General features: G+C 38.2%; 1 protein-coding gene across 3 annotated transcripts in view; it reads left to right on the top strand.

The window, feature by feature from the left end:
* The first annotated feature begins 376 nt into the window (after window positions 1-376).
* ORC5 (origin recognition complex subunit 5) overlaps window positions 377-27,258 on the top strand; it is an 81,587-nt gene continuing 54,705 nt past the window's right edge. The window contains exons 1-8 of one of the 3 annotated variants that reach the window (XM_003825721.4): window positions 377-3,969; window positions 7,568-7,660; window positions 10,839-11,039; window positions 13,997-14,071; window positions 16,542-16,653; window positions 21,384-21,514; window positions 25,602-25,650; window positions 25,740-25,830. In XM_003825721.4, coding sequence (XP_003825769.1) covers window positions 3,898-3,969; window positions 7,568-7,660; window positions 10,839-11,039; window positions 13,997-14,071; window positions 16,542-16,653; window positions 21,384-21,514; window positions 25,602-25,650; window positions 25,740-25,830 — 824 coding nt within the window. In that variant the 5' untranslated portion in view covers window positions 377-3,897. The remainder of the gene's footprint in view (window positions 3,970-7,567; window positions 7,661-10,838; window positions 11,040-13,996; window positions 14,072-16,541; window positions 16,654-21,383; window positions 21,515-25,601; window positions 25,651-25,739; window positions 25,831-27,258) is intronic. The other 2 variants (XM_008951051.6, XM_034964704.3) reach the window with 2 other exon arrangements.

The following is a 27,258-nucleotide window of genomic DNA, read 5'->3' as shown; positions in this document are numbered from 1 at the left end:
CTACCCTTGATGGTCTTTACATTTTGGCATGATTTTGCAGTGGTTGGTACCGGTTGTTCCTTTCCATGTGTAGTGCTTCCTTCAGGAGCTCTTTTAGGGCAGGCCTGGTAGTGACAAAATCTCTCAGCATTTGCTTGTCTGTAAAGTATTTTATTTCTCCTTCACTTATGAAGCTTAGTTTGGCCGGATATGAAATTCTGGGTTGAAAATTATTTTCAATTCTTTTCTTTAAGAATGTTGAATATTGGCCCCCACTCTCTTCTGGCGTGCAGAGTTTTTGCTGAGAGATCCGCTGTTAGTCTGATGGGCTTCTCTTTGTTGGTAATCTGACCTTTCTCTCTGGCTGCCCTTAACATTTTTTCCTTCATTTCAACTTTGGTGAATCTGACAATTATGTGTCTTGGAGTTGCTCTTCTCAAGGAGTATCTTTGTGGCATTCTCTGTATTTCCTGAATGTGAATGTTGGCCTGCCTTGCTAGATTGGGGAAGTTCTCCTGGATAATATCTTGCAGAGTGTTTTCCAACTTGGTTCCATTCTCCCCGTCACTTTCAGGTACACCAATCAGATGTAGATTTGGTCTTTTCACACAGTCCCATATTTCTTGGAAGCTTTGTTCGTTTCTTTTTATTCTTTTTTCTCTAAAGTTCCCTTCTTGCTTCATTTCATTCATTTCACCTTCCATCACTGATACCCTTTCTTCCAGTTGATCACATTGGCTCCTGAGGCATCTGCATTCTTCATGTAGTTCTTGAGCCTTGGCTTTCAGCTCCATCAGCTCCTTTAAGCACTTCTCTGTATTGGTTATTCTAGTTATACATTCGTCTAAATTTTTTTCAACGTGTTTAACTTCTTTGCCTTTGGTTTGAATTTCCTCCTGTAGCTTGGAGTAGTTTGATCGTCTGAAGTCTTGTTCTCTCAACTCGTGAAAGTCATTCTCCGTCCAGCTTTGTTCCGTTGCTGGTGAGGAACTGCGTTCCCTTGGAGGAGGAGAGGCACTCTGCTTTTTAGAGTTTCCAGTTTTTCTGCTCTGTTTTTTCCCCATCTTTGTGGTTTTATCTACTTTTGGTCTTTGATGCTGGTGATGTACAGATGGGTTTTTGGTGTGGATGTCCCTTCTGTTTGTTAGTTTTCCTTCTAACAGACAGGACCCTCAGCTGCAGGTCTGTTGGAGTTTGCTAGAGGACCACTCCAGACCCTGTTTGCGTGGGTATCAGCAGTGGATGCTGCAGAACAGTGGATATTGGTGAACAGCAAATGTTGCTGCCTGATCATTCCTCTGGAAGTTTTGTCTCAGAGGAGTACCCGGCTGTGTGAGGTATCAGTCTGCCCTTACTGGGGGGTGCCTCCCAGTTAAGCTGCTCAGGGGTCAGGGGTCAGGGACCTACTTGAGGAGGCAGTCTGCCCGTTCTCAGATCTCCAGCTGCATGCTGGGAGAACCACTGCTCTCTTCAAAGCTGTCAGACAGGGACATTTAAGTCTGCAGAGGTTACTGCCGTCTTTTTGTTTGTCTGTGCCCTCCCCCCAGAGGTGGAGCCTACAGAGGCAGGCAGGCCTCCTTGAGCTGTGGTGGGCTCCACCTAGTTCGAGCTTCCTGGCTGCTTTGTTTACCTAAGCAAACCTGGACAATGGCGGGCGCCCCTCCCCCAGCCTCGCTGCCACCTTGCAGTTTGATCTCAGACTGCTGTGCTAGCTATCAGCTAGACTCCGTGGGCGTAGGACCCTCCGAGCCATGTCCGGGATATAATCTCCTGGTGTGCCATTTTTTAAGCCCGTCGGAAAAGCGCAGTATTAGGGTGTGAGTGACCCGATTTTCCAGATGCCATCTGTCACCCCTTTCTTTGACTAGGAAAGGGAACTCCCTGATCCCTTGCACTTCCTGAGTGAGGCAATGCCTCGCCCTGCTTCGGCTCGTGCACGGTGCGCTGCACCCACTGTCCTGCGCCCACTGTCTGGCACTCTGTAGTGAGATGAACCCAGTACCGCAGATGGAAATGCAGAAATCACCCGTCTTCTGCGTCACTCAGGCTGGGAACTGTAGACCGGAGCTGTTCCTATTTGGCCATCTTGGCTGCCTATCGAGGCCATTATTATTCACTGTTTGGGAGACTGCAATAGTCTTTTCAACAAATGAAATTGATTCCACTTTCCACACTGTTGCCAGAAGGAATATTTCTAAGTCAAATCTCATTTGCTTCTCTGCCTACAATTCTTTATTGGTCCCCAGCATGACCTCCTACTACTCTCCAGGTTTATATATAAAAACTATTTGCTAGTTTCAGGTATGGGATTGCCCATTTGTCCCTTTTTGTCTTTACATTCTTTTGTTTACAATTTCCTTCTTGGTCTCACAGGTGAATCTTTTCTTCAGCCTCAGCTTCCAGGTTCTCTCCTCTGAGAAACCATCCTAAATCATCCAGATGGTAAGGCATGTTCTCTCAGATCAACAATTATCTTTATTATGTAACTGCCAGGCGTTAACTCTGTATGCTGGAAATTGAACTGTGAAGACAGTGTTTCCTGCCCTCATAAAGTATATAGAGACTAACATTTTAGACAGTTTAGTCAGTTTTATTGAATGCTATAAAGATGTAGTGTTATGATTATAATATATGTATACCTTATATGCACAGTATGTTACGGATGTATAACAGTCTTGGGAGAGTATCAGAGGCCAGCTTCCCTTGGAGACATTGAAATTTAATGGGTGGTCCCATTATAACCTTTAGAATTCTCTATTAAAACGTACCTGGGCAAATGCTTTTGAATTGTTGCTGTGAAAATGCTATTTTGACTAGCTAATACGTTATATACCACAACTCTCAAAAGATCCTTTTGACCATCACAAATCTAAGACTGATCTACAATCTATGGGCAGATTAAAGTCCACAATTTAGATTTATGTGTAACAGGTAGTATGTACAGGATCTTCTACTCCTAGCAATAACCTAGCCAGTATTATCCCTATTTTATAGATAAGGAAGTTGAGGCTCAACTATTCCAAAGTCCGCCTATTTAGCAGTTGAGTCAGTCAGTGGTCCCAACCCAGGGGTTTCAGGACGCCAAGCTCTCTTTCCACCATGCACTTGCCTACTTCTGTATCTTATTTCCAGAATCTTCTAGTGTTTAGTTGCTAGTAGGTGCCTCACAAATAAATACACGTGAAAGCCTAATGCTAAAAGTAGCATTATTTTTACTATCACCCTCACCAACACACACTATAACTTCATCCCATTAGGATTGAGAGGCTTTCCACATCTGGTTTAAAGCTTGCACAAAAAATAGTAATTCCAAGCTGTGCATTAAACCCCATTACACCCTGTTTTGTACTCAATGCCACTAATTTCCCACAACGTCGTCAGGAAAAAAAAAAAAACAACAAAAACATCTTTTGACAATATTAGTCTTCTAAGTCCGCCTTCCACGTCCCTCTAAGGGCCCCAGCTCCGGGTCCGTCTTCTTAGGCACTCAAGGTTTCTAAACTTGGGGTTTCCAGCCGGGAAAACTAAAGGCACGGGGTTCAGGGGTCATTGGAGGCCCACGGGACCCCCCTTAACCCCTTCCACCCCTTCCCTATTCGCCCATCTCCATGTCGTCTTCTTAGCCTTTGAGTGGAAAAAGCCCCAGGCCGAAATCCCCACCAAGCCGAAGAATCGGCAAAACCCCGGCGCCCACAGGACCAGCGAGAAGAGGATAGTTCCGGCCCTGAGACTAGAGCGGCGGCGACGCTCGGCGTACGCGCTGCCGTCACGCCGCAGCCCGGCAGCGCCGGCTCCTCCCCCGACGCTGCGGGTCCGGTTTCCGGCGGGAGCGTGGGCCGCCAGACTCGGGAGAGGCTCTGTCTTGTGCAAGGGTCTTGTGGGCTGGCTGCACTGGCCTTTGCGGTGGTGCCTGCCAGAATGCCCCACTTGGAAAACGTGGTGCTTTGTCGCGAGTCTCAAGTGTCCATCTTGCAGTCCTTGTTTGGAGAGGTATTGTAGTTAAACTGTCTTCCAGATCCTGGAGGCAGACGTTTCGGTAGTCTTGCGACCTGTTCCAATATTTGTTTTTTCGTGTTTGGATTGAGGGCCAAAAGGCCGTTTTTACGTTAAATAGGGGTGTTGTGGTTCTGTACTGCACCTTCACCTACAGTCTCTTCCGAATATTGAAGAGGAGACTGTCTGAGAACGACCGGCCTGCACTATAGGACGTTGCCTAAGACGTATTTGAAACACGCCACACTTTTCAGAAGTTGCCCACATTAGCTCCTAGAAGTTGCTTATTATCTTACCCCAACCCAATGAGATTTATGTAACAGATGTGTTTGCAGGGTGTTATTTATTCAAATGTAAGTTCACACGTTTCTGTGCGGTAGTTGGAGTGAGTCAAGTGTAGAGAGGTGGTTGCTTTCAGGGCCACTAAGGGCCAAAGCAGTGCTTCAGGTTTAAAAATTTACTGGCTTTTCCAGAATTGTAACAGTCCCGAAGAGGTCTAGGGTAAAGTTTTCTCCTTAACTGATAGTTCACAGGATGCCCTAGAGAGGAGTTTGTCTTGTCTGGATGAACATAGATACGTAGGGAGTCCTTTCAATAGGCAGAGGGTAGCGTTCACCAATTCAAAATTTAACCTATTTTTGACTATTTTATGGTGGTCTTTGATGTGCTTTTTGATTCAGACTCAATCAGAATTGGAATTAATCAAACTTGGATCTTACCTGCGAAGAGAGTGAATGAGAATTTAGGGTCATTCTCATACCCCCATCTTCTGGTTTGCTTTTTTAAGTACAGTCATGCGTTGCTGCCACTTAATGAGGGGGATACGTCCTGAGAAATGCATCGTTAGGCAATTTAATTCCTGTGAATATCAGAAAGTGTATTTACACAAACCTAGATGGTGTAGCCTGCTATACACCTAGGCTGTATGGTGTAGCCTGTTCCTCCTAGGCTATAAACCTCTACAGCGGTGCTACTATACTGAATACTGTAGGCAGTTGTAACACAGTGATAAGTCTGCATCTAAAAGTATCTAAACATAGAAAAGGTACAGTGAAAATAGGGTATTATAATCTTATGAGATCACTGTTGTATATGTGGTCCATCTTTGAATGTACACGTGACTATACTTTCATCCAACTAGAAATATTGCATGGCAATTTGAGGTGGCCTGTGAAGCATTAGTGGAAAAGTGCCACCCTCTGTGTAAAGGGGTGCATTATTTAGGGAAGTTAGAGGTCAACAACTGCATCTTCAATTAATTTTCTATTTATACTGCTTTCAATTATAGTTATATTATTACTGGAGCATTTTCTTGATTATGTTCTCTGCATTTCATCTATGGAACGCAGATCACTCCAGCCAGAAATGTTCCTGTTGAAAAAGCAAATTGGCAAATAGGGATGAGTAAACTTAGTGGTGTATCACAGAAGGGTTTTTGACCTTTGCTTTTAATGAAAATTATGTTTAACTATTTTAATATCAGTTTTCTGCAAGGTGCTGTGCATGTGGGAAATACAAAGAACTATAGCAAAGAAATATAAAAAATTGGTTCATGTTTCTGAGAATACTCATTTATTTGTTCAATAAATAAATATTTACCGAGCACCTTTTCTGTGTCAGGCACTAGCTCATTGCAGTTTATGTTAGCGAGATTTATGAAGGTGAAAGGTTAAATAACAGTGGAACAGTTCAATATAATTCTAGGTCACAATAGAAAAGATGTTTAAGGTATTATTAGGCAACAACATGTAATGGATAGCAGAGATACTCAGCAACATGCATTTAATTCTTGAGACAGAATTTTTTGTTTTTGTTTTTTGAGACAGGGTTTGGCTTTCTTTCCCAGGCTGGAGTGCAGTGGCATGGTCTTGGCTCACTGCAGTCTCTGCCTCCCAGGCTCAAGCAATCCACCCACCTCAGCCTCCGAGTAGCTGGGACCACAGATGTTTGCCTCCAAGCCTGGCTATTTTTGTGTTTTTTGTAGAGATGGGGTTTCACTGTATTTCCCAGGCGAACTCCTGAACTCAAGTGATCTGCCTGCCTTGGCCTCCCAAAGTGTTGGGATCACAGGCTTGAGCCACTGCACCCTGCTGAGACAGAATTTTTGGGCCAGTTAATTTATATGATTGTTACATATAAACTTCAGAAAAAGATTCATGTATTACATTACCTATTCATTTCCAGTAAATTTTTAGTGTATTTTTAGCAGTTGAGCTGCTTTTGCCATAGCTGTATGCCATTTAGAAAGTCTTTTTCCTGCGTAAATCTGAGTTCCTGATTTGTCTTGTAAAAGGAAATGTTTAACTTAGTGACTTGAATGTAATAAATGTTTGTGACTGTTGCTGTAATCGATGATAATTAATAGAGACTTAACTTTCTGATAGAAATTGCATAATCCCATTTTCTTGTAATTATTTAAAAAAATGTATTATTAAAAAATAGGCCAGGCGCAGTGGCTCACATCTGTAATCCCAGCACTTTGGGAGGCTGAGGCAGGCAGATCACAAGGTCAGGAGTTTGAGACCAGCCTGACCAACATGGTGAAACCCCGTCTTAACTAAAAATACAAAAATTAGCTGGGTGTGGTGGCACACACCTGTAATCCCAGCTACTCAGGAGGCTGAGGCAGGAGAATCGCTTAAACCCGGGAGGCAGAGGTTGAAGTGAGCTGAGGTCACGCCATTGCACTCCAGCCTGGGTGACAGGGTGAGACTCCATCTCAAAAAAAAAAAAAAAAAAAAAAAAGAGTATTATTAAAAAATCAAGTTTTCCCGTAATTATTTTAAAAATGTAGACTATAATTTCCTCCAAAGTAGATAGTCTTTTACTGATATTTGTTCTCTTCAGTACCTCATGGTTTTCAGCATTTAGTAGGTATCTAATGAAAGCGTTCATTTAAGGAATAAAGTACAAATATTTGTAGTATTAACTAAACCAGAGAGACCTTTGACAATATTTACTTTTCTCTAAGCTGCTAACCTAATGTACTGCAAGAGGATCTTGCACATATGTATTTTAAAATAAATGCTATGCAGATTTTATTAGTGTTTTATGTGATCTAATGTATGCATTTATGCCAGCATCAGTGAGTATGCATAGTTCAGAAGTAGTCTATAAGTTTTCCTAAGAATGAGGACCCTTGAAATTCCTTTTAATCTTTTGATTATATGTACTTTATTTCATAGCATTAAAATGTATAGTGAAGTTGTGGCATCGCAGGAGATAAGAGTCTTTAAGAAGGAGTAATATAAAAATGGAGTATAAACAAAATTATCCTTGAAAAATCTCTTAAATCTGCTATGAAGTTGAAAATACTAGTTTGTATATGTAAACCTGTACGATAATAAAAATATAAATATATAGTACATAATAAAATATGCCAAATATGTTACATACATTTTAATTTCATAACAAAGAAAGTGCTTAGAGTTGAATTCAATTAGGTTCAAAGTGTGTTGATGCATCCACAATATGCTCACTGTTAGGAATTTGGATTGAATATTTTACTTTTCCACGTACAACTTTCTCACAAGTTGATAAGTGTTTATTTTCTATTTTGTATGTGCAGCCTCATATTTGTCTTTTCTCTCGTTAGAGACATCATTTCAGCTTTCCATCCATTTTTATTTATGGACATACTGCTAGTGGAAAGACCTATGTAACACAAACGTTGTTGAAAACTTTAGAGGTAAGAATAAAAATATTAAATATTTCTTTGCCATTTTTAGTGTATAATATTGGTACTGATAATTGTGAATCTCCACAAATGCAAAATTGAACATACCACCTTTACATTACTCTCCTTCCCATATTATCTTTCTCCATGAATGGTCTACTGTCATTGACACAGTTGTCCAAACTTGCACTTTCTTAACTCTTTCCTCATCTTCCCTCATTTAGTAAATCACATCAATAAACTTAGTCTGTTGCTTCACATTGTTAAAATCATGTCTCCATCTACCTTTAATCCTGGCCATTGCTGCTAGGATTTTCATTTACCATTGTTTTTTTTCCATGTATTTCTGTAAGCCTCTTATTTGCAATCTTCACCCAGCAGCTAGGCCATGCAAATCTTAATATCTTCAGGACAGTGTTCAAGTAATTCGCCCATTGTATAAGACCTTTCATGAGCTGAATTTATCTTTCATAACACAGTGGTTAAGAGTTTGGGCTGTGGAGTCTGGCAGACTCATGTTCCTTTTTGGATTCACCAGTTAGTGCTTTCTCCATCTGCAAAGTTGGCTCATAGTGACAACATTTGGGATTAAGAGAATTAAATGTTAGCACATGGAAAGTGCTTTCTGCAGTACATAGTGCGTAGTAAGCACTCAATAAAGGTTAGCTGCTATTATTGATGAGTATTGCCATACTCCCTTTCATATCCTAAACCAGAGATGGGCAGTCTTTTTCTTAAGGGCCGGATAGCTAACATTTTGTGCTTGTGGACCACGTAGTTTCTGTCTCACCTGCTTGACTCTACTGTATTGTGAAAGCAGCCATGGGCATTCTCTATGTGAATGGGCATGACTGTGTTTCAAAGCAACAGTATGTACAAAAACAGGTGGCTAGCCCACAGGCTTTGGCTTGCTAACCCCGTCCTCCTCTAGCGCTGAGGATGCACGTTTAGGGTAGCATACTGAACTGTGTACAGTTCCTGCTGTCTTACTTTCAAGCCATGGCACATGTTGCTCCCCTACTTGGAGTGGCTTTCCTGTACTCGCTTTTCCTGTTGCTTGGCAAATGCTTATTTATTTTGCCAGGTTTTCTTCTACTTATACTCTACAAGGTCTTTCCTGATCCTCTAGGCTGTATCAGATGCCCCCCTGTTTTGCAACCTTAGCACCCTGTGCTTAATTCTGTCATAATATTTAGCCTTCTCAGCTATGATTTTGTGTTTATGTTTCCCTGGCTTTAGATTGTGAGTTTCTTGAAATTATCCCCAGCACCAAGCACATTACTTGGCACATATTAACTTGTGGATTTCAGCATATTAAGTTGTGGATTTCAGCTTTTGATCCGAAAGATCAGCTGTGCATTCTAAAAAACACATATGCCTGGGCTATATACTGGACTTCAGAATCTGAGTGTACAAGGTCTTGGTCCAGGCATTTGCATTTCAGAACCCCCTGAATGAAGTGCCCCCAAAATATATGTTGAATAAAAGCAATAAAACCCAATAAGGAAGTTTTATATTTAAGGACTGTATTCCATTTTTTATCACACTGTAGTTTCTGCTGTTACTTAATCAGTGTAATATATGATTATTGTTACTACTTCTGATACAGGGACTCAGACAGGCACTTAGAATATGCTGCCTTTAAAAGTCATGGATGGTACAAATGCCGTAAGCAAGACACTATTCATAACAGAGATGTTGTGGACTTTTGTTCTTAAAGGACAGTAAAGGAGTGAGAGAGAAGTGAGTTAGCAAATGCTGGTGAAACTGTCCCCAAGTAAGTTTAATGTGGCTTTAGTGACACTGTTATTCAGAGAAAGAAAAGCCTCCTTATTGGATAAAGTTTATAAAATCACTAAAAATAGTTACCAGTTCCATTATTTGTGCCAAGTGCCACAAGTTATCTTCCTCAGAATGAATCTGCTTTTGTGATCTTATTTTGAGGATAGACTGTATTGGTGAGCAAGTCTTGTTTGTGACCTTATTACTTCTGGAGTTAACTCATGTTGATATTTTGATAGTTTTTTAAATGAAGGGCTAGTTTTTTTGTTTTGTTTTGTTTTTAAATGGGGTCTTGCTCTATTGCCCAGGTTGGAGTGCAGTGTTATGATCATAGCTCATTGCAGCCATGAATTCCTGGGCTTAAGTGATACTTCCACCTCAGCCTCCCAAGTAGCTGGGACTATAGATGTGCACCACCAGGCCTGTCTAATTTTTTTTACTTTTTTAAAGACAGAGTCTCACTGTGTTTCCCAGGCTGATCTTGAACTCCAGGGGTCAAATGATCCTCCCACCCATCCTAAAGCACTGGGATTACAGGCAGGAGCCATATGCCTAGCAAAGAGCTAGTGCTTACAGTCCTCGTAGGAGGATTGCTATGGTTTCTAACTCTTAAAATTCTTTTTTTTTGACTTAGTAAACGTTTATTCAAGGATATTATATTAAAGTTATAAGTGTGAAATTCCTATTAAGATTTTTAACATTCAAATATGCTTAGATTTCTTTTCTTTTTTTTTTTTTTAATAGTGACGGGGTCTCGCTATGTTGCCCAGGCTGGTCTGGAACTCCTGACCCAAAGCCTTGGGATTACAGACATGATCCACCATGCCTGGCTGATTTCTTTATAAGAATTCTTTATAGGAAAGTACAAATTTGCTTTGAATTTCCATAAGAAAGAAATGGCAAGCTGAAAGAAATAATTGAAGTGAGTTTAATGAAGGGACAGTTTTATAAAGGAAATTTTATGGGAATCACTAAGGGATGATGGTACACCAGGGCCTTTACCACCTCCAGGCCTGAAGGGACCATAGAAAGGAGCTGTTATTGGAACCAAACAAGAGGTGTAGCCTTAGAAGAGGGGCTGTCCAACTTGATCTTTGGTAGAAGAGTATCCACTGCCAAGCTAGGGCCACTGAGGGGTCATGGTGGGAGTCAAGGAAATCAATATCCAAACTTCTCTCCCACCATTCTCCCTTAGTCTCCTGCTGGTTCTTTCCATTGGCTTCTCCCTCCAGAGACAGAAAATAAGAGAGTCCAGGTGATGTAATTCTGTAGCTGTCAGGCTCTTGGGGCATGGGGTGGGTTTGGTGGGATATAGATTTAGAAAGGCAAATGGAGACTATCCAGCACAGCCATTATTGTGTTTGTGTGTTTTCTTCTTTACTTACAGTGTTTTGGTTTTCGTTTTCAGCTCCCACATGTGTTTGTGAATTGTGTTGAATGCTTTACATTGAGGCTGCTTTTGGAACAAATTTTAAACAAATTGAATCATCTTAGTTCTTCAGAGGATGGATGTTCTACTGAAATAACCTGTGAAACATTTAATGACTTTGTTCGCTTGTTTAAACAAGTAACCACAGCTGAAAATCTTAAAGATCAGACTGTATATATTGTAAGTAATTTCATTTGATTAGATCATCTCTTATCTTGAAAACTGATAATTTATTAGATCAATTTTCATATATTTGTTTTGAGTCTCATTATGTACAGTGCTCTGTGCCAGGTGCTTTTAGTATACAGAAATGTATTAAATATATTCCTTATCCAAGGGAAGCTTCATTTAATAGAAAAGGTATGACACATACATACGACTACATGCAGAATGTGATAAGTGATTGTCACCAGATGCAAAATATTGACTGTGTGTGTCCAATACAGCTTCATGAGGTATAGCATTTGAGACAGACCTAAATGAATCAGAGTATTCTAGGAAGAAACTGAAGTAGAGGAATTTCAGATAGAATTATACAAGTAAAGGCATGCAGCTGAAAATGGAGGCCAGAGAGTACCAAATAGTCTAGTTTTAGTGGGTTATAAAGTATGACAGGAGAAAAAGAAGACTGGAAGATAGGTTGGGCAGATCGTGGAAGGTCTAGAAAACTATACTAAAGCACTTCATTTAATTTCTTAGGGAGTGGATAGGAGATAGTAAAGACTTTAGAGCAACAAATATGCCTGGTTACTCTGAAGACATGTTAAAATGATCATCTTTGGAATTGGATAAGAACTACCCAAGACTGGATAGTTTATAAAGGAAAGAGATTTAATTGACTTACAGTTCAGCGTGGCTGGGGAGGCCTCAGGAAACTTATAATCGGCAGAAGGCAAAGGGGAAGCAAGGCACCTGCTTCACAAAGTAGAAGGAAGGAGAAGCCCCTTATAAAATCGTCAGATCAGATGTGAGCTCACTATCACAAGAACAGCATGGGGGAACCACCCCCAAGATTCATTTACCTCCACCTGGTCTCTCCCTTGACACATGGAGATTATGGAGATTACAAGTTAAGATGAGATTTGGATGGGGACACAAAGCCTGACCACACCATTCCACACTTGGCCTCTCCCAAATCTCATGTCAGTTTCACATTTCAAAGTCAACTGTGGCTTCCCAATAGTCCCCCAAAGTCTTAACTCATTCCAGCTTAATTAGCCCAAAAGTCCAAGTCCAAAGTCTCATCTGAGATAAGGCAAGTCCCTTCCACCTATGAGCCTATAAAATCAAAAGTAAGTTAGTTACTTTCTAGATACAATGGAGATACAGGCAATGGGTAAATACAGCCTTTTCAAATGGGAGAAATTGGCCCAAACAAAGGGGCTGTAGGCCCCAAGAAAGTCTGCAATCCAATAAGGCAGTCATTAAACTTTAAAATTCCAAAATGATCTCCTTTGACTCCATGCCTCACATCCAGCCCACTGATGCAAGAGTGGGCTCCCACAGCCTCATGCAGCTCTACCTCTGTGGCTTCATGCCTCACATCCAGCCCACTGATGCAAGAGTGGGCTCCCATGGCCTCGTGCAGCTCCACCTCTGTGGCTTTGCAGGGTACAGTTGCCCTCTCTGCTGTTTTCACAGGCTGGCGTTGAGTATCTGTGGCTTTTCCATGCACACAGTGCAAGCTGTTGAATCTGCCATTCTGGGGTCTGGAGGATGGTGGCCCTCTTCTCATAGCTCCACTAGGCAGTGCCCCAGTGGGGACTCTGTAGGGGGGGTCCAACCCCACATTCCCCTTCTGTACTGCCCTAGTAGAGGTTCTCCATGAGGGCCCTGCACCTACAGCCAACTTCTGCCTGAACATCCAGGCATTTCTGTACATCCTCTGAAATCTAGGCAGAGGTTCCCAAACGTTAATTCTTGATTGCTGTGCACCTGCAGGCCCCACATGTAAGCCGCCAAGGCTTGGGGCTTGCACTCTCTGAAGCAACAGCCTGAGCTATACACTGGCCCCTTTTAGCCATGAGTGTGGATGCAGGACACCAAGTTCCGAGACTGCACAAAGCAGCAAGGCCCTGGCCCACAAAACCATTTTTCCCTCTTAGGCCTCTGGGCCTGTAATGGGATGGGCTGCCACGTGAAGACCTTGGAGACATTTTCCCCGTTGTCTTGGCTGTTAACATTTGGCTCCTTGTTACTTATGCACATTTCTGCAGCTGGCTTGAATTTCTCCCCAGAAAATGGGTTTTTTCTTTCCTACCTCATGGTCTGGCCACAGATTTTCCAAAGTTTTATGCTCTGCTTCCCTTTTAAATGTAAGTTCCAGTTTTAGATAATCTCTTTGTGAATGCATATGACTGAATGCTTTCAGAATCAGCCAGGTCACCTGTTGAATGCTTTGCTGCTTAGAAATTTCTTCCACCAGATACCCTAAATCATCTTTCTCAAGTTCAAAGTTCCACAGATCTCTAGGGCAGGGGCAAAATGCCACCCTTCTCTTTGCTAGAGCATAGCAAGAGTCACTTTTATTCCCTGTCCCCAATTAGTTCCTCATGTCCATCTATGACCACCTCAGTCTGTACTTCATTGTCCATATCACTATCAACATTTTGGTCAAAGCCATCCAACAAGTCTCTAGGAAGTTGCAAACTTTCCATTTCTTCCTGTCTTCTGAGCCCTCCATCCTGTTCCAACCTCTGCCTATTACCCAGTTGCTATAACAGACTACCAAGGACTGGGTAATTTATAAAGAAAAGACATTTATTTCTCACAGTTGTGGAGGTTAGGAAGTCAAAGGTTGAGGTCCCTGCATCTGGCAAGGGCTTTCTTGCTGTCTTCTCTCATGAAGAAAGTAGAAGTACAAGAGAGGATGAGAGTGAGAGCAAGAGGTGGCAGAAGTCCCTTTTATAACAAAGCCATTCTCTCAATAACCCACTCCCTTGATAACAATATTAATTCATTCATGAGGACAGAGCCCTTATGACTTAATCATCTTTTATGCAGCTCCTCTTCCCAATACTGCCACACTGGGGATTAAGTTCCAACACATGAACTTTGGGGGACATAGTCAAATCATGTCATTTTGTAAAGGCTTTGTAAATGCATTTCTTTTTGTTTTGTTTTTTTGTTTTTTAAAGGTTCTAGATAAAGCAGAGTATCTAAGAGATATGGAAGCAAATCTTTTGCCTGGATTTCTTAGATTACAAGAATTGGTAAGTAATGTGAGAAAGTGCTTTTTCCCCACAACTTAATCAATGGATTGTGTTGTAAAATTTTTTCATTTTGCTATTTGATAGGTGAGAATTAGTATTTTAATATAATTTTAGTTTGCATTTCTTTTATCAGTAAAGCTCAGTGTTTTTTTCATAGTAAAATCAGTTGGTGATTTGACAGCATTTATTCTTCAATTATTTTAGCTTTTTCTCTGTAATTATGAAGTCACTGCTTTCTATTAAAAGTTTTAGATGTTGCTAGAATAAATGGCAGAGGGCCAGACTTTAAAATCTCAAGGATTTTAAAATTTTCTTTGCATTTCAAAATAAGGATAATCTAAAATAAGAATAGCATGGCTATTCTGGATCATCTGGATTTCTATCTTATAATCACTCAGTGTCAGAGTTTACTTTTGTATTTCAGTTTACTCTTGTGTTGGCTTCACAAAGTACAGTAAGTCCTCACTTAACATCTCAGTAGATTCTTGGAAATTGCAACTTTAAGTGAACTAGCCTACAGCAGGTTCTTCCTTACCTTCAGCATCATTTCATTATAACATTGTTGAGGAAAAAAAATTGGTTTCATTATATGTTGCGCTTAAAGTCACAGTTTCCCAGAACCTATCAACAATATTAAGCGAAGGGTTACTAATTAATTCTACTGTGAATGTCATGGCCCAATAAGAAAAGGACAGGGGCGGACTTACTAGGCATTTGTGTCAGGTGAAAGCCAAATAATATCACAGATGAAACAGGGTTTTGTAATAGTTTGAATAAGGAAAATTGGTGAGGGAAATAGCTGTGGTTGTTTCCAGGTGAAACCATATTCACCGTATTCACAAAGCGAATAAAGATTTAGTTTGAGCAAAACAATACTATTCAATATATTCAGTTAATATTAATTTCAATTTTATTGGTTTTATAGTTCGTATTTATAAATTTATTTTGGTTTTATAATTTTGTAAGTGCTTTGAGCATAAGCAGTTTATACCTACCTAATTTTATGTTTGTATGTATTAAAGTATTAAGTAATATTATAATAAAGTAAATACTTGGGGAGAAGTGCTTAAAGCATTTCTGCCTTTCAAAGTTAAATACATTACTCAAATTTGAGAATCTGCTGGAAGTTTAGAGAGGCCACTGAAATTATTGTGTGCCCAAGGCTGACTCCTGAAGTTTACTTTTAGTAATAGTTGAGGGACGAGAGGTATAGAGAGGACAGGATAATAAGTGTAGCTATTGGTGGCCTATTCTGGAAGTTAACCTCACACAGTCTTGCTTTTCTTTGTTTCATTAACTCTTGACATTTTATTACTGAGACTCAAGATCTATCTTCTTTGAGTAGATGTCTACTCATTTCCTATTTCCTTTCCTTTTATTTATTTGTTTCATTTGTATTTGTGGGTTTTCGCATACTCATCCACTATTTCCTGTTGCTTTGCTCTAGAACTCACCATCTGGTATCCAGAGTGCATTATTGTCTTCTTGCCTTTTCAGTGTAGATCACCCTGTTTTTTCCTCCTTATGCCCAGTAATGGTGATCATGCATCCCTTCACAACAATTAGAACTTTTCACCGTTTTTTAGTTTCAATTACAGAAACTGTTTGAAGAAAATTAGAAGATTTATAGTAATCTCAGCTGAACTGGAAAAGAGAATTGCTTTGACATTTCTGCAAACATGCTTGATTTTTAAAAATGTATTTCATTTAAGAGAAATATGGCAAAAGCATTTCTCATTTTTTTATGTTAAGTATTTATCTAAGTAAAGGGAAGTTTAAAATATGGTGGATATCATGTATACTGAAAGTACTTATCAGATGAATAGATGAGAACATTACCAATTTAAAATCTTTCTGCCCAATAAATATCTTCTTCTTTTAAGCCTCTCAATATATTTAAACTGATTTTATAAAATGCTTTTAGATAATCATATTTTTATAGCAAAAACAATTCAATAATTTGTTATTAGGAATGTGATTAGGGCATGCTATTTTACCCCTATAGAAATAAATTCAGAGATTCTTAAAAAATCAGATCCAGTATGATGGCTAATGCCTGTAATTCCAGCACTTTGAGAGGCTGAGGCAGGAGGATCACTTGAGTCCAGGAGTTCAAGACCAGCCTGGGCAACATACAGAGATCCTGTCTTTATGAAAGATACAGAATTTAGCTGGGCATGGTGGCACATGCCTCAGCTACTTGAGAGGTATAGGAGGATCACTTATGCCTAGGAGGTTGAGGCCACAGTGAGCTGTGATTATGCCACTGCACTCCAGCTTGGGTGTGTGACAGTTTGCAAACGGATGAGCTCCTTGATTAGGTTTTCTAAATATGGTTTATTAATATGCAAATAATTTGTTATAGGTTAGAACTCTGGGGGGATGTATTTGAAAGAAAAATCCAAATGGAAATACTGCTCTGATTAAGATTTTTAAATGCAAAGTTACTTTTATTTCTTTCTTTTTACAGGCTGACAGAAATGTGACTGTTCTCTTTCTCAGTGAAATTGTTTGGGAAAAGTTTCGTCCAAATACTGGATGCTTTGAGCCGTTTGTCTTATATTTCCCTGATTACAGCATAGGTAAACCTTAAAACATTGTTTTGGCAAATGATATGCGGGAGAATAGTTTTTGTTGTTTGAAAGATTAAACTAGCATATTCAAATGGGAATACTTTGATATTCCCATTTGATATTCAAATAGGAATTATAAATTTGATATTCAAATGGGAATTTGATATTGAAATGGGAATATCAAAGTATTATTGCCATTCAAATGGGAATATCAAAGTATTAAACTGTTAAGGTTTGCTGCCAATCTCAAATAAGATGTTTGTATTTCTGCACTTACAAAATTTTTATTTTGGAACTGTGAGAGGTTATTATATAATTACTACATTTTTTTGGATGAGCAGCTCTCATATTTGTGCTAATGTATCTTCATTTTTTTAGTCACTACATTAAGATGTATATATATATTGTGATTATGACATCTGTACAAATAATCAGACTAGACTCGTAAAGCATATTAAGAGTGTTGAAATCTTCATTTACCATATACTTGGGTTAAGTACCATGTTGCGCTTATATCTTTTGATTTTATAAATCTCATTTTCTTTACTGTAACTCATACAGTACCAATTACTAGCCCTTGTGTTTCTTATTTTCTTGGGGGCTCTATTTAATCTTAAATTTCATAGATCCTGATGATTTTGGTCTTTGGAAGAACACAGTAGCTTTTTGTGTTGCTGAATAGCTTTGTGGATTAAGACTGGGCTGTCATACAGAGATGATACTTGGGATTCAGAGATTATAACTGTGAAGTATAAGATGGTTAGCAGTCTATAAAAAAATAGCATTCCATGACCTTGGCCTCATTAACACTATCCCTCTGAACTAATCAGCTGTAAACGTACCTTAAGATTAACACATTTTTGTCTGTTTCCACCAGAACAGCAGTCAAATAACACCTTCTGTCATAGCCAATTAGCTGAGTTTTTTTTTAAACAGCAACCCAAAATAGATGGAGTCTTTATTGTCATTAATTTCTCATCCATAAAAATCCCAAAATAAAAAAGGGTAAGAGGAAAAGTGATAAAGGATTTTATTTAAAAAAAAAAAAAAAGGCTCTGTACCTATGTCAGCACTGTTCATAGTTCAGTTTTTCATGACCCATTTTAAGTACTGAAAAATTATTTAGAATTTAAGAAAATTATTAAAAAATGTTGATACTACACATTTCAGTCAAGTTGAATAAATGTAATTACAGAATTAAATTTTTAAAATTCTATAATTTAAATTTATAGATTTAAAATTTAAAAAGTAAAGATACAAAGCAGCATAGATGAAAGTTTGAGGACAAAAGTAAATAAAATGGTCTTACTAATTTTAGTGAGTATAGGATAATAGATTTTTGCAAAGTATATAATAATGGAGCCAAGTTAAATTCTGATTATTAAATTTTAGGGGGTTTTACATATTCAGTTTTGTTTTTTTTTTTTTAAGCAAAAACACTGTAGTCAGACAAAAAGCCATTCAGAAGGGGAATATTAATTGATAAGTTGAAATTATGGTTAAGTGTGGAACCAGGGCAAAGAGATTATCTGAGTGATTAGTGTTACCTTGTCGTAATAACTTGAAACATGTCCTTTTCAGGAATATGGTGTCTGATTTTAAGGACCGCTCTCCTCTTAGCAGTTATGGCTGGGAGCCCAATTTGGAAGTCGTTTTCTGGTCTTTACCTCATGCAGACTACTCATCTTTCAATGATGGATATTTTTTCTTTAGAGAGATTATAATGCATTTGATTAGGTTTTTGGTTTAGTTATTGTGTCAGTTTGGATAGATTAAGTTATGTTCTGATAACAATCTGAAATTTCAGTGACTTACAGTTTCCTACCTAAGAACATTTGTACTGCTGTTGTCTTACATTTTACTTCTATATTTATTATAAACCATGTAATACTATATTAATTATAAAACCTCAACTATTATTATAAACCTCAGATATTAAATATTATTATTTTGGCTTTAAAAAATAACAGGACAAAAAAGAAAATAACTTTTATAGTTTATCCTGCTGGGGATTTGTTGAGTTCTTAAGTCTGTGGGTGTATAGTTTCATCAGCTTTGGAAAAATTTCAGGCAGTATTTCTTCAAATATTTTGTCTGCCCCCCTCACCTTTTCTTCTCTATCTTTTTTGTGTGGGATTGCATTATAGGTATGTTAGAGCACTTTATATTGTCCCACTGAAAGTCTGTTTATTTAAATTTTAAATCTTTGTGTGTGTGTGTTTTATTTGGGATTGTTTTTTGTTTCTATATCTTTCAGTTCACTGACTTCTTTTTTTTTTTTTAACAAGTGTCTAGTGGGCAGCTAATCTAATCCTGTAGAATTTTTCATTACTGATCTCATTATGCTTTTGTTTTCTTTTGTATCCTTGAGCATATGAGCATACTTATGATAGTTGTTTTAATTTTCTTGTGTACTAATTCAGTTACCTCTTTTGTTTTGGGTTTGTTCCCACCGAGTAATTTTTCTCCATCTTGGGTATCCATTATGCTTTTTCATGTGTCTAGTAGTTTTTGATAGAATTATAGACATTGTGCTTTTTGTTGTGTTTTGGACTTTTTCTCATTAGCATTTTTAATTACTTACAGATACAGTTGACCCTTTTAAGGCTATTTTTAAGCTTTTTTTGGAGAGATGATCCAGAGTAGCCATTATTCCAGGGCTAATTTTAGCTCTACTTCTAAGACATAGTTTTTCTGGAATCTCTACTGAATGCCCTGTATGTTTAGCATGTAAAAAAAGATTAATTCTTTTCATTTTATAAAACATGAAGAGCATTTTCTAGTTTGTTGGCAGTTTATGTACTATCTCCTTTTTCTTCCTAGTTGATTTACTTAATAGGAAGAAAAATAAACTAGAATCTACAGTATTTTTTCCCTTGTTACTGATTTTGCCGGTAATAAGGTTGTTGAGATTTTCTTTAGATGTCATTGTTTTCTATTTGTCTTAGTATTTAATAATTTTTTTTTACCCTCAGTTTCAAAATTTTGATTTACTTTTTCAGAAGTATTTTTACTCAAAACACTTGTGACACCAAATGTGTGGGGTATTTTTGTTCACCCAACAACAAATTCTTCAGTTTTCTAGATATCAAATGGGTGTCCTAAAATTCAATTCACTTCTGACACTAACTACCAGAAGTTAGTGCAGACCTCACAAGTTAAGGGCTTAGTCCTACAAGAATATTAGCACTTCAGACACTATTCTAAGTCCCAGGTTTCTACCTGTACTCCAGAAAACTGGCTATAAATTGGGGTTTCACATGACCCCCTCCTCAGGTTTGATAATTTGCTAGAATAGCTCACAGAACTCAAGGAAACACTGAACTTACTCCATTTATCATAAAGGATACAAGTGAACAGCCAGATGAACAGGTACACAGGACAAGGACCAGTGGGGTCCCAAGCTCAGGAGCTTCTGTCCCTGTGGGGCTGGAGTGTGCTACCCTCTCAGCATGTGGATATATTTACTATCCTGGAAACTCTCAGAACCTCATCATTTAGGATTTTTTTATGGAGGTGCCATTATGTAGTCATGATTTGATTAAATCATTGGTCATTGGTCATGGATTCAGTCTTTAGCCCTTCTCCTTTTCCCAAGGACAGGAGGTGGGGCCTTGATATGGTTTGGCTTTGTGTCCCCACTGAGATCTCATCTTGAATTATAATCCCATAATCCCCACATGTCATGGAGGGACCTGTTGGAAGGTAATTGAATCATGGGTGCGATTCCCCCATGCTGTTCTCAAGATACTGAGTTCTCACGAAAGCTGTTGGTTTTATAAGTATCTGGCATTTTCCCTGCTGGCACTCATTCTCTCTCCTACTGCCCTGTTAAGAGTGCTTTCCACCATGATTGTAAGTTTCCTGAGGCCTCCCCAGCCATGCAGAACTGTGAGTCAATTAAACCTCTTTTCTTTGTAAATTACCCAGTCATGGGTATTTCTTCATAGCAGTGTATGTGAGAATACAGGGCTCTAATCACTTGGTTGGTTCCTCTGACAACCAGTCCCCATCCTGAAGCTATCTAGGGGCCCACTGTATTAGTCCATTCTCACACTGCTATAAACATACCTGAGACTGGGTAATTTATAAATTTATAAAGAAAAGGTTTAATAGACTCACAGTCTGTGGGCTGTACAGGCTTCTGCTTCTGGGGAAGCCTCAGGAAACTTGGAATCATGGTGGAAGGTGAAGGGGAAGCAAACACATCTTCACATGGCCAGCAGGAGAGAGAGCATGAAGGGGGAAGTGCTACACACTTTGAAACAACCAGATCTCATGAGAACTCTATCACAAGAACAGCTAGGGGGAAGTCTGCCTCATGATTCAATCACCTCCCACAAGGCCCCTCCTCCACTGAAAATTTCAAATGAGATATGGGTGGGGACACAGAGCCAAACCATATCACCCATCAAGAAACACCTCATTAGTATAAATTGAGGTCTGTTTTAAAAGGACTTATTATGAGTAACAAAAGATACTGCTCTTATCCTTCTCATTCAGGGAATTATGAGGGTTTTTAGAAGCTCTGTGCCAGGAACTGCAGTGAAGATCAAATACATATTTTTTATTATATCACAAATCACACTTTTGTATTCTAATCTTGTAATAGTTTTATTATTCCTTAATTGTTGCTGGGTCTGGGTGTTTTTTTTTTAATACCTTTGTTATAAAATGCTTGAAGATATGATTAGTGTACTATGTTAATCATTATAAGTTATTTTGTGTCCTGTGAACAGGCAACCTTCAAAAGATCCTGTCCCATGATCATCCTCCAGAGTATTCAGCTGATTTCTATGCTGCCTACATTAACATTCTTCTTGGAGTTTTCTACACTGTTTGTCGAGATTTGAAAGAGCTCAGACATCTGGTAAATGAACATTTTGCTTGAATATATATATATGTGTGTGTGTGTGTGTGTGTGTGTATACATATATGTGTATATATGTATTTTAATGTTTTCCATGTAGAAATGGTATGAGATAGGTTAGAAACTGAAATTTTATTCTGGGAATTTGCATATGGCCTCTAGAGGCTAACATACCATAAGAAGGTAGATGTCTGTGGGTTAGTACAAACTTTGATTGTTTGATCTGATCAGAAAAATGTCATTCTCAGATCTTCTTACTCTTCCTTATTTTTTCTCTAATTGCAGAAAATGCAGAACTCCATAAAAATCAAAATGAGGAATAACAGAAAAGAGATGTAAAAACTTGAGCAGTTTTACAACTCTGTTAATATTTTGTAACAGATTTTGTTCAAGTTTTATGTATGCGGTGATTGAGGTCTAGAATCTAGATGGATTTGAGTATGGTCAGAAGCTTTCATTGCAGGTCTTTCATTAACCACTGACCCTGAGCTGGTAATCTTTGTATAGATGGTTCTTTTTAATTTTTTTTTTTTTAACAATTAGAATAGCTGTTTATATTTCATAGACAGTTTGGAAAATGTTGATGTTTAATTTTTCTTTGACCTTTTTTGTTTTAATTGTAGGGATGGGAAAGGAAAGAGACAAGAATTTCTGTTTTCCCTTTTAGAAATCTTCAATTAATTAAGATCTTATCTCCATTTAACAGAAAATAGTAATATATCTGAGGCTGGAAAACAGTCACTTTCAAAGTAACAGATTCTATGTCTCTTAGCACATTTTCTTCACTTTGTTCTTTTTCTGTTTTTGCCCTGAAAAGTATTACTTAGATTCAGTGTGTGTTTGCGACAGAACACAGAAGGCAATCATTTAAAATTATGCTCACATTTAGTATGTTTTTGAAAGTTTCAGATTTCAGGGCTCCTCTGATTTACATGTAGATTTCAGACATCTTCTCAGCTGGGAAAAAACAAAACAGTTTTTCCAGTTCAAGCTTATCACTAACATTCCTCTAGAATTTGGATGTCTTGGGATCCCTGGCTTCTGAGGGAAATGATAACACAAGAGACTTACAGAGAGGAGAGGGTCGGGAAAACGCACCTGAGTGAGATGGACTTAGGAGCAAATAATCCTCCTCTGTCTTTCCTGGAAAGTAACTTGCAGTTACCACTCTTTAGCACTCGAATCCTGTGGGAATCTGTGCTGGCAGCCATTTCAAAGTAGATTATAAAGTACAAGAAGGAAAAATTTAGGGAAAAGATTTATGGGAAAATAAAATGTAAAGAGAGAAATATATATTTAAATGTGGTATTTTTTAAAGTTCTTTGAGTTTCACTGTGGAATGATTTTATTTAGGGTGAGGTTACAGCTTTTTAAAAAATAATATTCATAAATGTGTAGTATGGTTTAAGTCTTATACTACTATTGGTAATAATAGAGAAAAGGATCCTTAAACATTAGAGAAAAATAGCACAATGTTCTTAGTTTTCTCTATATGTAGAACATGGAAGAATAAAGATATTCATTTTCTTTTTTTTCTTCAGATAGTGTTGTTTGTGTTTGTTTCAAAGTTTGTAAGTGGCATATTTCTTGAAAGTTTATTAAATCACCTGAAAAATATTCTTTTCAGGGATCTTTTCTGGAAAGATGCTTTATGAATTGATGTTTCTGTATTTTTCAGAGGCTAGTTCTATAGGTAGCTTAAGATAGGAGAAAATGAAGTACTACTTTGATATTCATTTAGGTTTGTTTTCTCTGACAAACCTTATGATACTGCCTTTTTAACTGTTATTCATAAATTATTAAACATATTTTAGTGTTTCAACCAAAGAGAAAATCAATACAGTTGCCCCTTGGTATACTTGGGAGATTGGTTCCAGGACCAGTCCCATATATATCAAAATCCTAGCACACTCAAACCCTGCGATCAACTCCACAGAACCTGAGTGTAAAAAAGTTAGCCCTCCATATACATGGGTTTTGTATTCCCTGAGTACTATGTTTTTGATCTGTGTTTGTGATCTGTGTTTGGTTGAAAAAAAAAAAAATCTGTGGACAAGTGGACCCTCACAGTTCAAACCTATGTCGTTCAAGGGTCCGTTGTTTATTTTGATTAGCCAAATTGTGTACCAGTTGCTGTTAACATTATGACACTTTAGTGTTATTACACCATGCTTAGATCTGAAAATCTAAAATTAAGGTAAGAAAGTTTGGCTAAAGCGAATAATTTCTTTTTGATTCTTCTTCTCTACACTTAGTAGAATTTGGAAGGTTTTTCTACTTTAAATCATTGTTTTTTATGAAGTAGAATAGGAAGAAATTATTTTAATGATTTGGTTCTTAGTTTTCTGTTATCTAGTTTTATGTTATATAGTTACACATTTATATATATCTTTTTCTGTGCCTTATTGAATTATTTCGATATGAAATACTTGGGAACAAACTAATATATATATATTTTTTTAAATAAATGGAATTAGTATGTTTTTAACCAGTTTGCTTAAACTGCTGTTCAGTAAAATTCCAGTGTTGATTCATGGAAAACTACTAAGTAGTTATAATTAGTTAATTAGTACTCCTCAAACTTTAGAATACAGAGAGTTTCTAGAGAGATCGTTAAACATAGATTCCTGGGTCTCATCCTCAGAGATTCTGATTTGGTATGCCTGAGATGGTGCCAAGAACTTGCATTTATAACAATCGCAGGTAGTGCTGCCAATCCAAATACTTTGAGTCATACGAAACTCAATGATGTTTAATTTATGAGAATGTTCAGACCTTAGAAAACAACAGTTAATTATTTGTGCTTGAGGTTTTTCATTATATGTTTTATGGTTCTATGTGACATAAATATAACCTAAAAGTACAAATTATGCTTTGTTACTGTAGGGAAGTTCACATTTTTACCCTGCAGTTTTGATAATTTGAATCTATAAAACAAACTAATAATAGATTAACGGGAAAAAAAGGCATACAAATTTATTTTTTAATTTTAATTTAATTTTAAATTTAATTTTATATTAAGTTCCAGGATACATGTGCAGGGGCGTGCAGGTTTGTTACATAGGTAAAATGCGTGCCATGGTGGTTTGCTGCATCTATCAACCCCTCACCTAGGTATTAAGCCCTGCATGCATTAGCTATTGCATACAAATTTATTAATATGCATATGGGCACAGGAGCCTTACACAAAATATGAGACTCAAAAGGTGGGGGGCAGAAAGGGGGGCCAGCTGGTTCAAATTTTTATGCCATCCTGAGGTTACAGAAAGAAAATGGGCTTGGAGCATGGCATAACAGGTTATTGGAGGGAGAGGAGCAAAGACTTGGTTAGGGAAGGCAGTCTTGTGCAAATGAAACCTCATAGGCAGCAACTTTCAGAAAGAATAGATGGTAGCCTGTGCTAAGTTTCTCTGTCACACCTTCAAAGGTGTCAGACCCTCAAGTCTCTTTCTTGAGAGTTAATCTTTCCTAGATCCAAGGTGGGGGGTGATCAGAGAAAGCCTGTTTGCATCTGCTGTTTTCTTATTTCCTCTACAGATGCAAATCTCCCTCACAAAATACAGCTTTTCAGGGCTATTCTTGTGCTTGCAGCCCTTCTGATTAGCCATATCAAAATATACCAAAGAAGTATATTTTTGGTGAGACGCTCCATTCTCCTAATTTTGTATACAGAGGCTAATGTATTAGGCAGAATTTAGCCAATTAAAGAATATTTTATGTTGTGCTGTCATTATTAGTATTTTTGCTGTTTTGTTATTATAGTAATAAGCTACAATTACATTTTTTTTTTTTAGAAAGAAGCAGGGTCTTGCCATGTTGTCCAGGCTGGAGTGCAGTGGCTGTTCACAGGTGCAGTCACAGCACACTACAGGCTTGATCTCCTGGGCTCAAGCAATCCCCCTGCCTCAGCCTCCTGAGTAGCTGGGATTACAGGCACATGCCACTGCGTATAATTACATTTGACTTGAGCAAATGTGTTTAAGTAAAATTTCCTGAACTGCAATACAGATTTTACTTGAAAAATAAATTTCTAATTGTGATCGATCAGTGCTTTTTTTCTTCTCTTTTTTTTTTTCTTTACTTACAGGCAGTACTTAATTTTCCTAAATATTGTGAACCCGTGGTTAAAGGAGAAGGTAACTGTGTAATTTTACTCATTAATATTTATTTTGAGAAAGGTTTTTACAAGATATAAATTACTGAAATTTTCTTCCCTTTGGGGTAGCAAGTGAACGTGATACTCGCAAACTGTGGAGAAATATTGAACCTCATTTGAAGAAAGCTATGCAGACTGTTTATCTCAGGGAAATATCAAGGTAATTTTCTATTTAGTATGCATACTAGTTTTATATCTTTATTTGGGATATATACTCTCTCAACTTAAATAACAGAGAGAGGGACTCTAAAAGAAAAAGATATCTGTTTGAGGATTGGCATTGCAATGGGAAAGCACATGCTGTAGTAAACTCTGCATCTTCAGGGAGGTAAAGGAAGACAAGGTTTTTAAAGGAAGAATGAAGAGAATTACATAATTGTTTTGAGATAATTATTCTTTGCTACAAGGATCAATTACAAGGATGGCACCAGTTCAGAGCTGGACAGGGATTTGCCTGGCAGATGTCCTCATGGAGGTATGTTTTGTGGAAGATTGCATTAGCCTTTATGCAAGGTTATGTTTTTTTCTGTCTTTTGTAATAGTTCTTTTTATCAGACATTATGCATGCGAACCCTTCCTTCATGGCCTTTCTTGGCTCTGTTTGTCAGGATTTTTAACACATGTGACTCCATTTTGATTCTGACAACTTTTTTCTTTTAATCAAGATTTTTCTCCAAAATCATTGCTGATCAGTCATCCTGTAGTTAGATTTTTATTGTCCCTTGGTGCCAGAACGGAGCTGTCCTGGGTTGTTGTCTGTTCACATGTCGAAGGGAGTGAATGGTGGCTAGGAGTCAGTGTCAGAACTCTTTTAGCCACAAGGGAGGTTTGAAGGGAGTGGCTGAGTCTGCCTAGAGTCCGTTGTTAAGTTAATTTTGTCTGTTCCATAGGTGTTGGCTATCATTGCAAAGTGCTTGGGCCAGCATTGTTCTGTTAGGAGTTGTACTTCTGCAGAAATTGTTTTTTGAGACATAGTTTCGCTCTTGTTGCCCAGGCTGGAGTGCAATGGCGCAATCTTGGCATACTGCAACCTCTGCCTCCTGGGTTCAAGTGAATCTCCTGCCTCAGCCCCTCGAGTAGCTGGGATTACAGGCACGCACCACCATGCCCGACTAATTTTTGTATTTTTAGTAGAGACGGGGTTTCAACATGTTGGCCAGGCTGGTCTCGAACTCCTGACCTCATGTGATCCACCTGCCTTGGCCTCCCAAAGTGCTGGGATTACAGGTGTGAGCCACCACACCCGGTCACTGCAGAAATTTGACAGGCAACAAGTAAAAAGTTTACAAAGGAAAATACAAAGTAAAATGTATAGTAATATGACAATCCCAGTTTGTATAGTGCTTTTGAACTGTGAACCTCCGCTTAAAGGGAACCTACTGAATAAATCAAATGACCACAGAGAGTTAGGTGAGACTTCTAACCATGTGGCCTATTTTCTTATTTGGTGTATATAGGTCTCACCTTTTCCAGAGGAATTTATTCGGGTACAGCTTGTGGTATTAGCGGTAACACCGACATTTCCTTATGTAACCAATCCGTTTAGCATCTAGTATTACATGACTGAGTTGAAACAAAGCAGAGTGAG

Source organism: Pan paniscus, chromosome 6 (assembly GCF_029289425.2).
Source record: "Pan paniscus chromosome 6, NHGRI_mPanPan1-v2.0_pri, whole genome shotgun sequence".
Classification (NCBI taxonomy): domain Eukaryota; kingdom Metazoa; phylum Chordata; class Mammalia; order Primates; family Hominidae; genus Pan; species Pan paniscus.
Note: the sequence above shows the minus strand (reverse complement) of the source record. Positions and strands in the feature narration are given on the sequence as shown.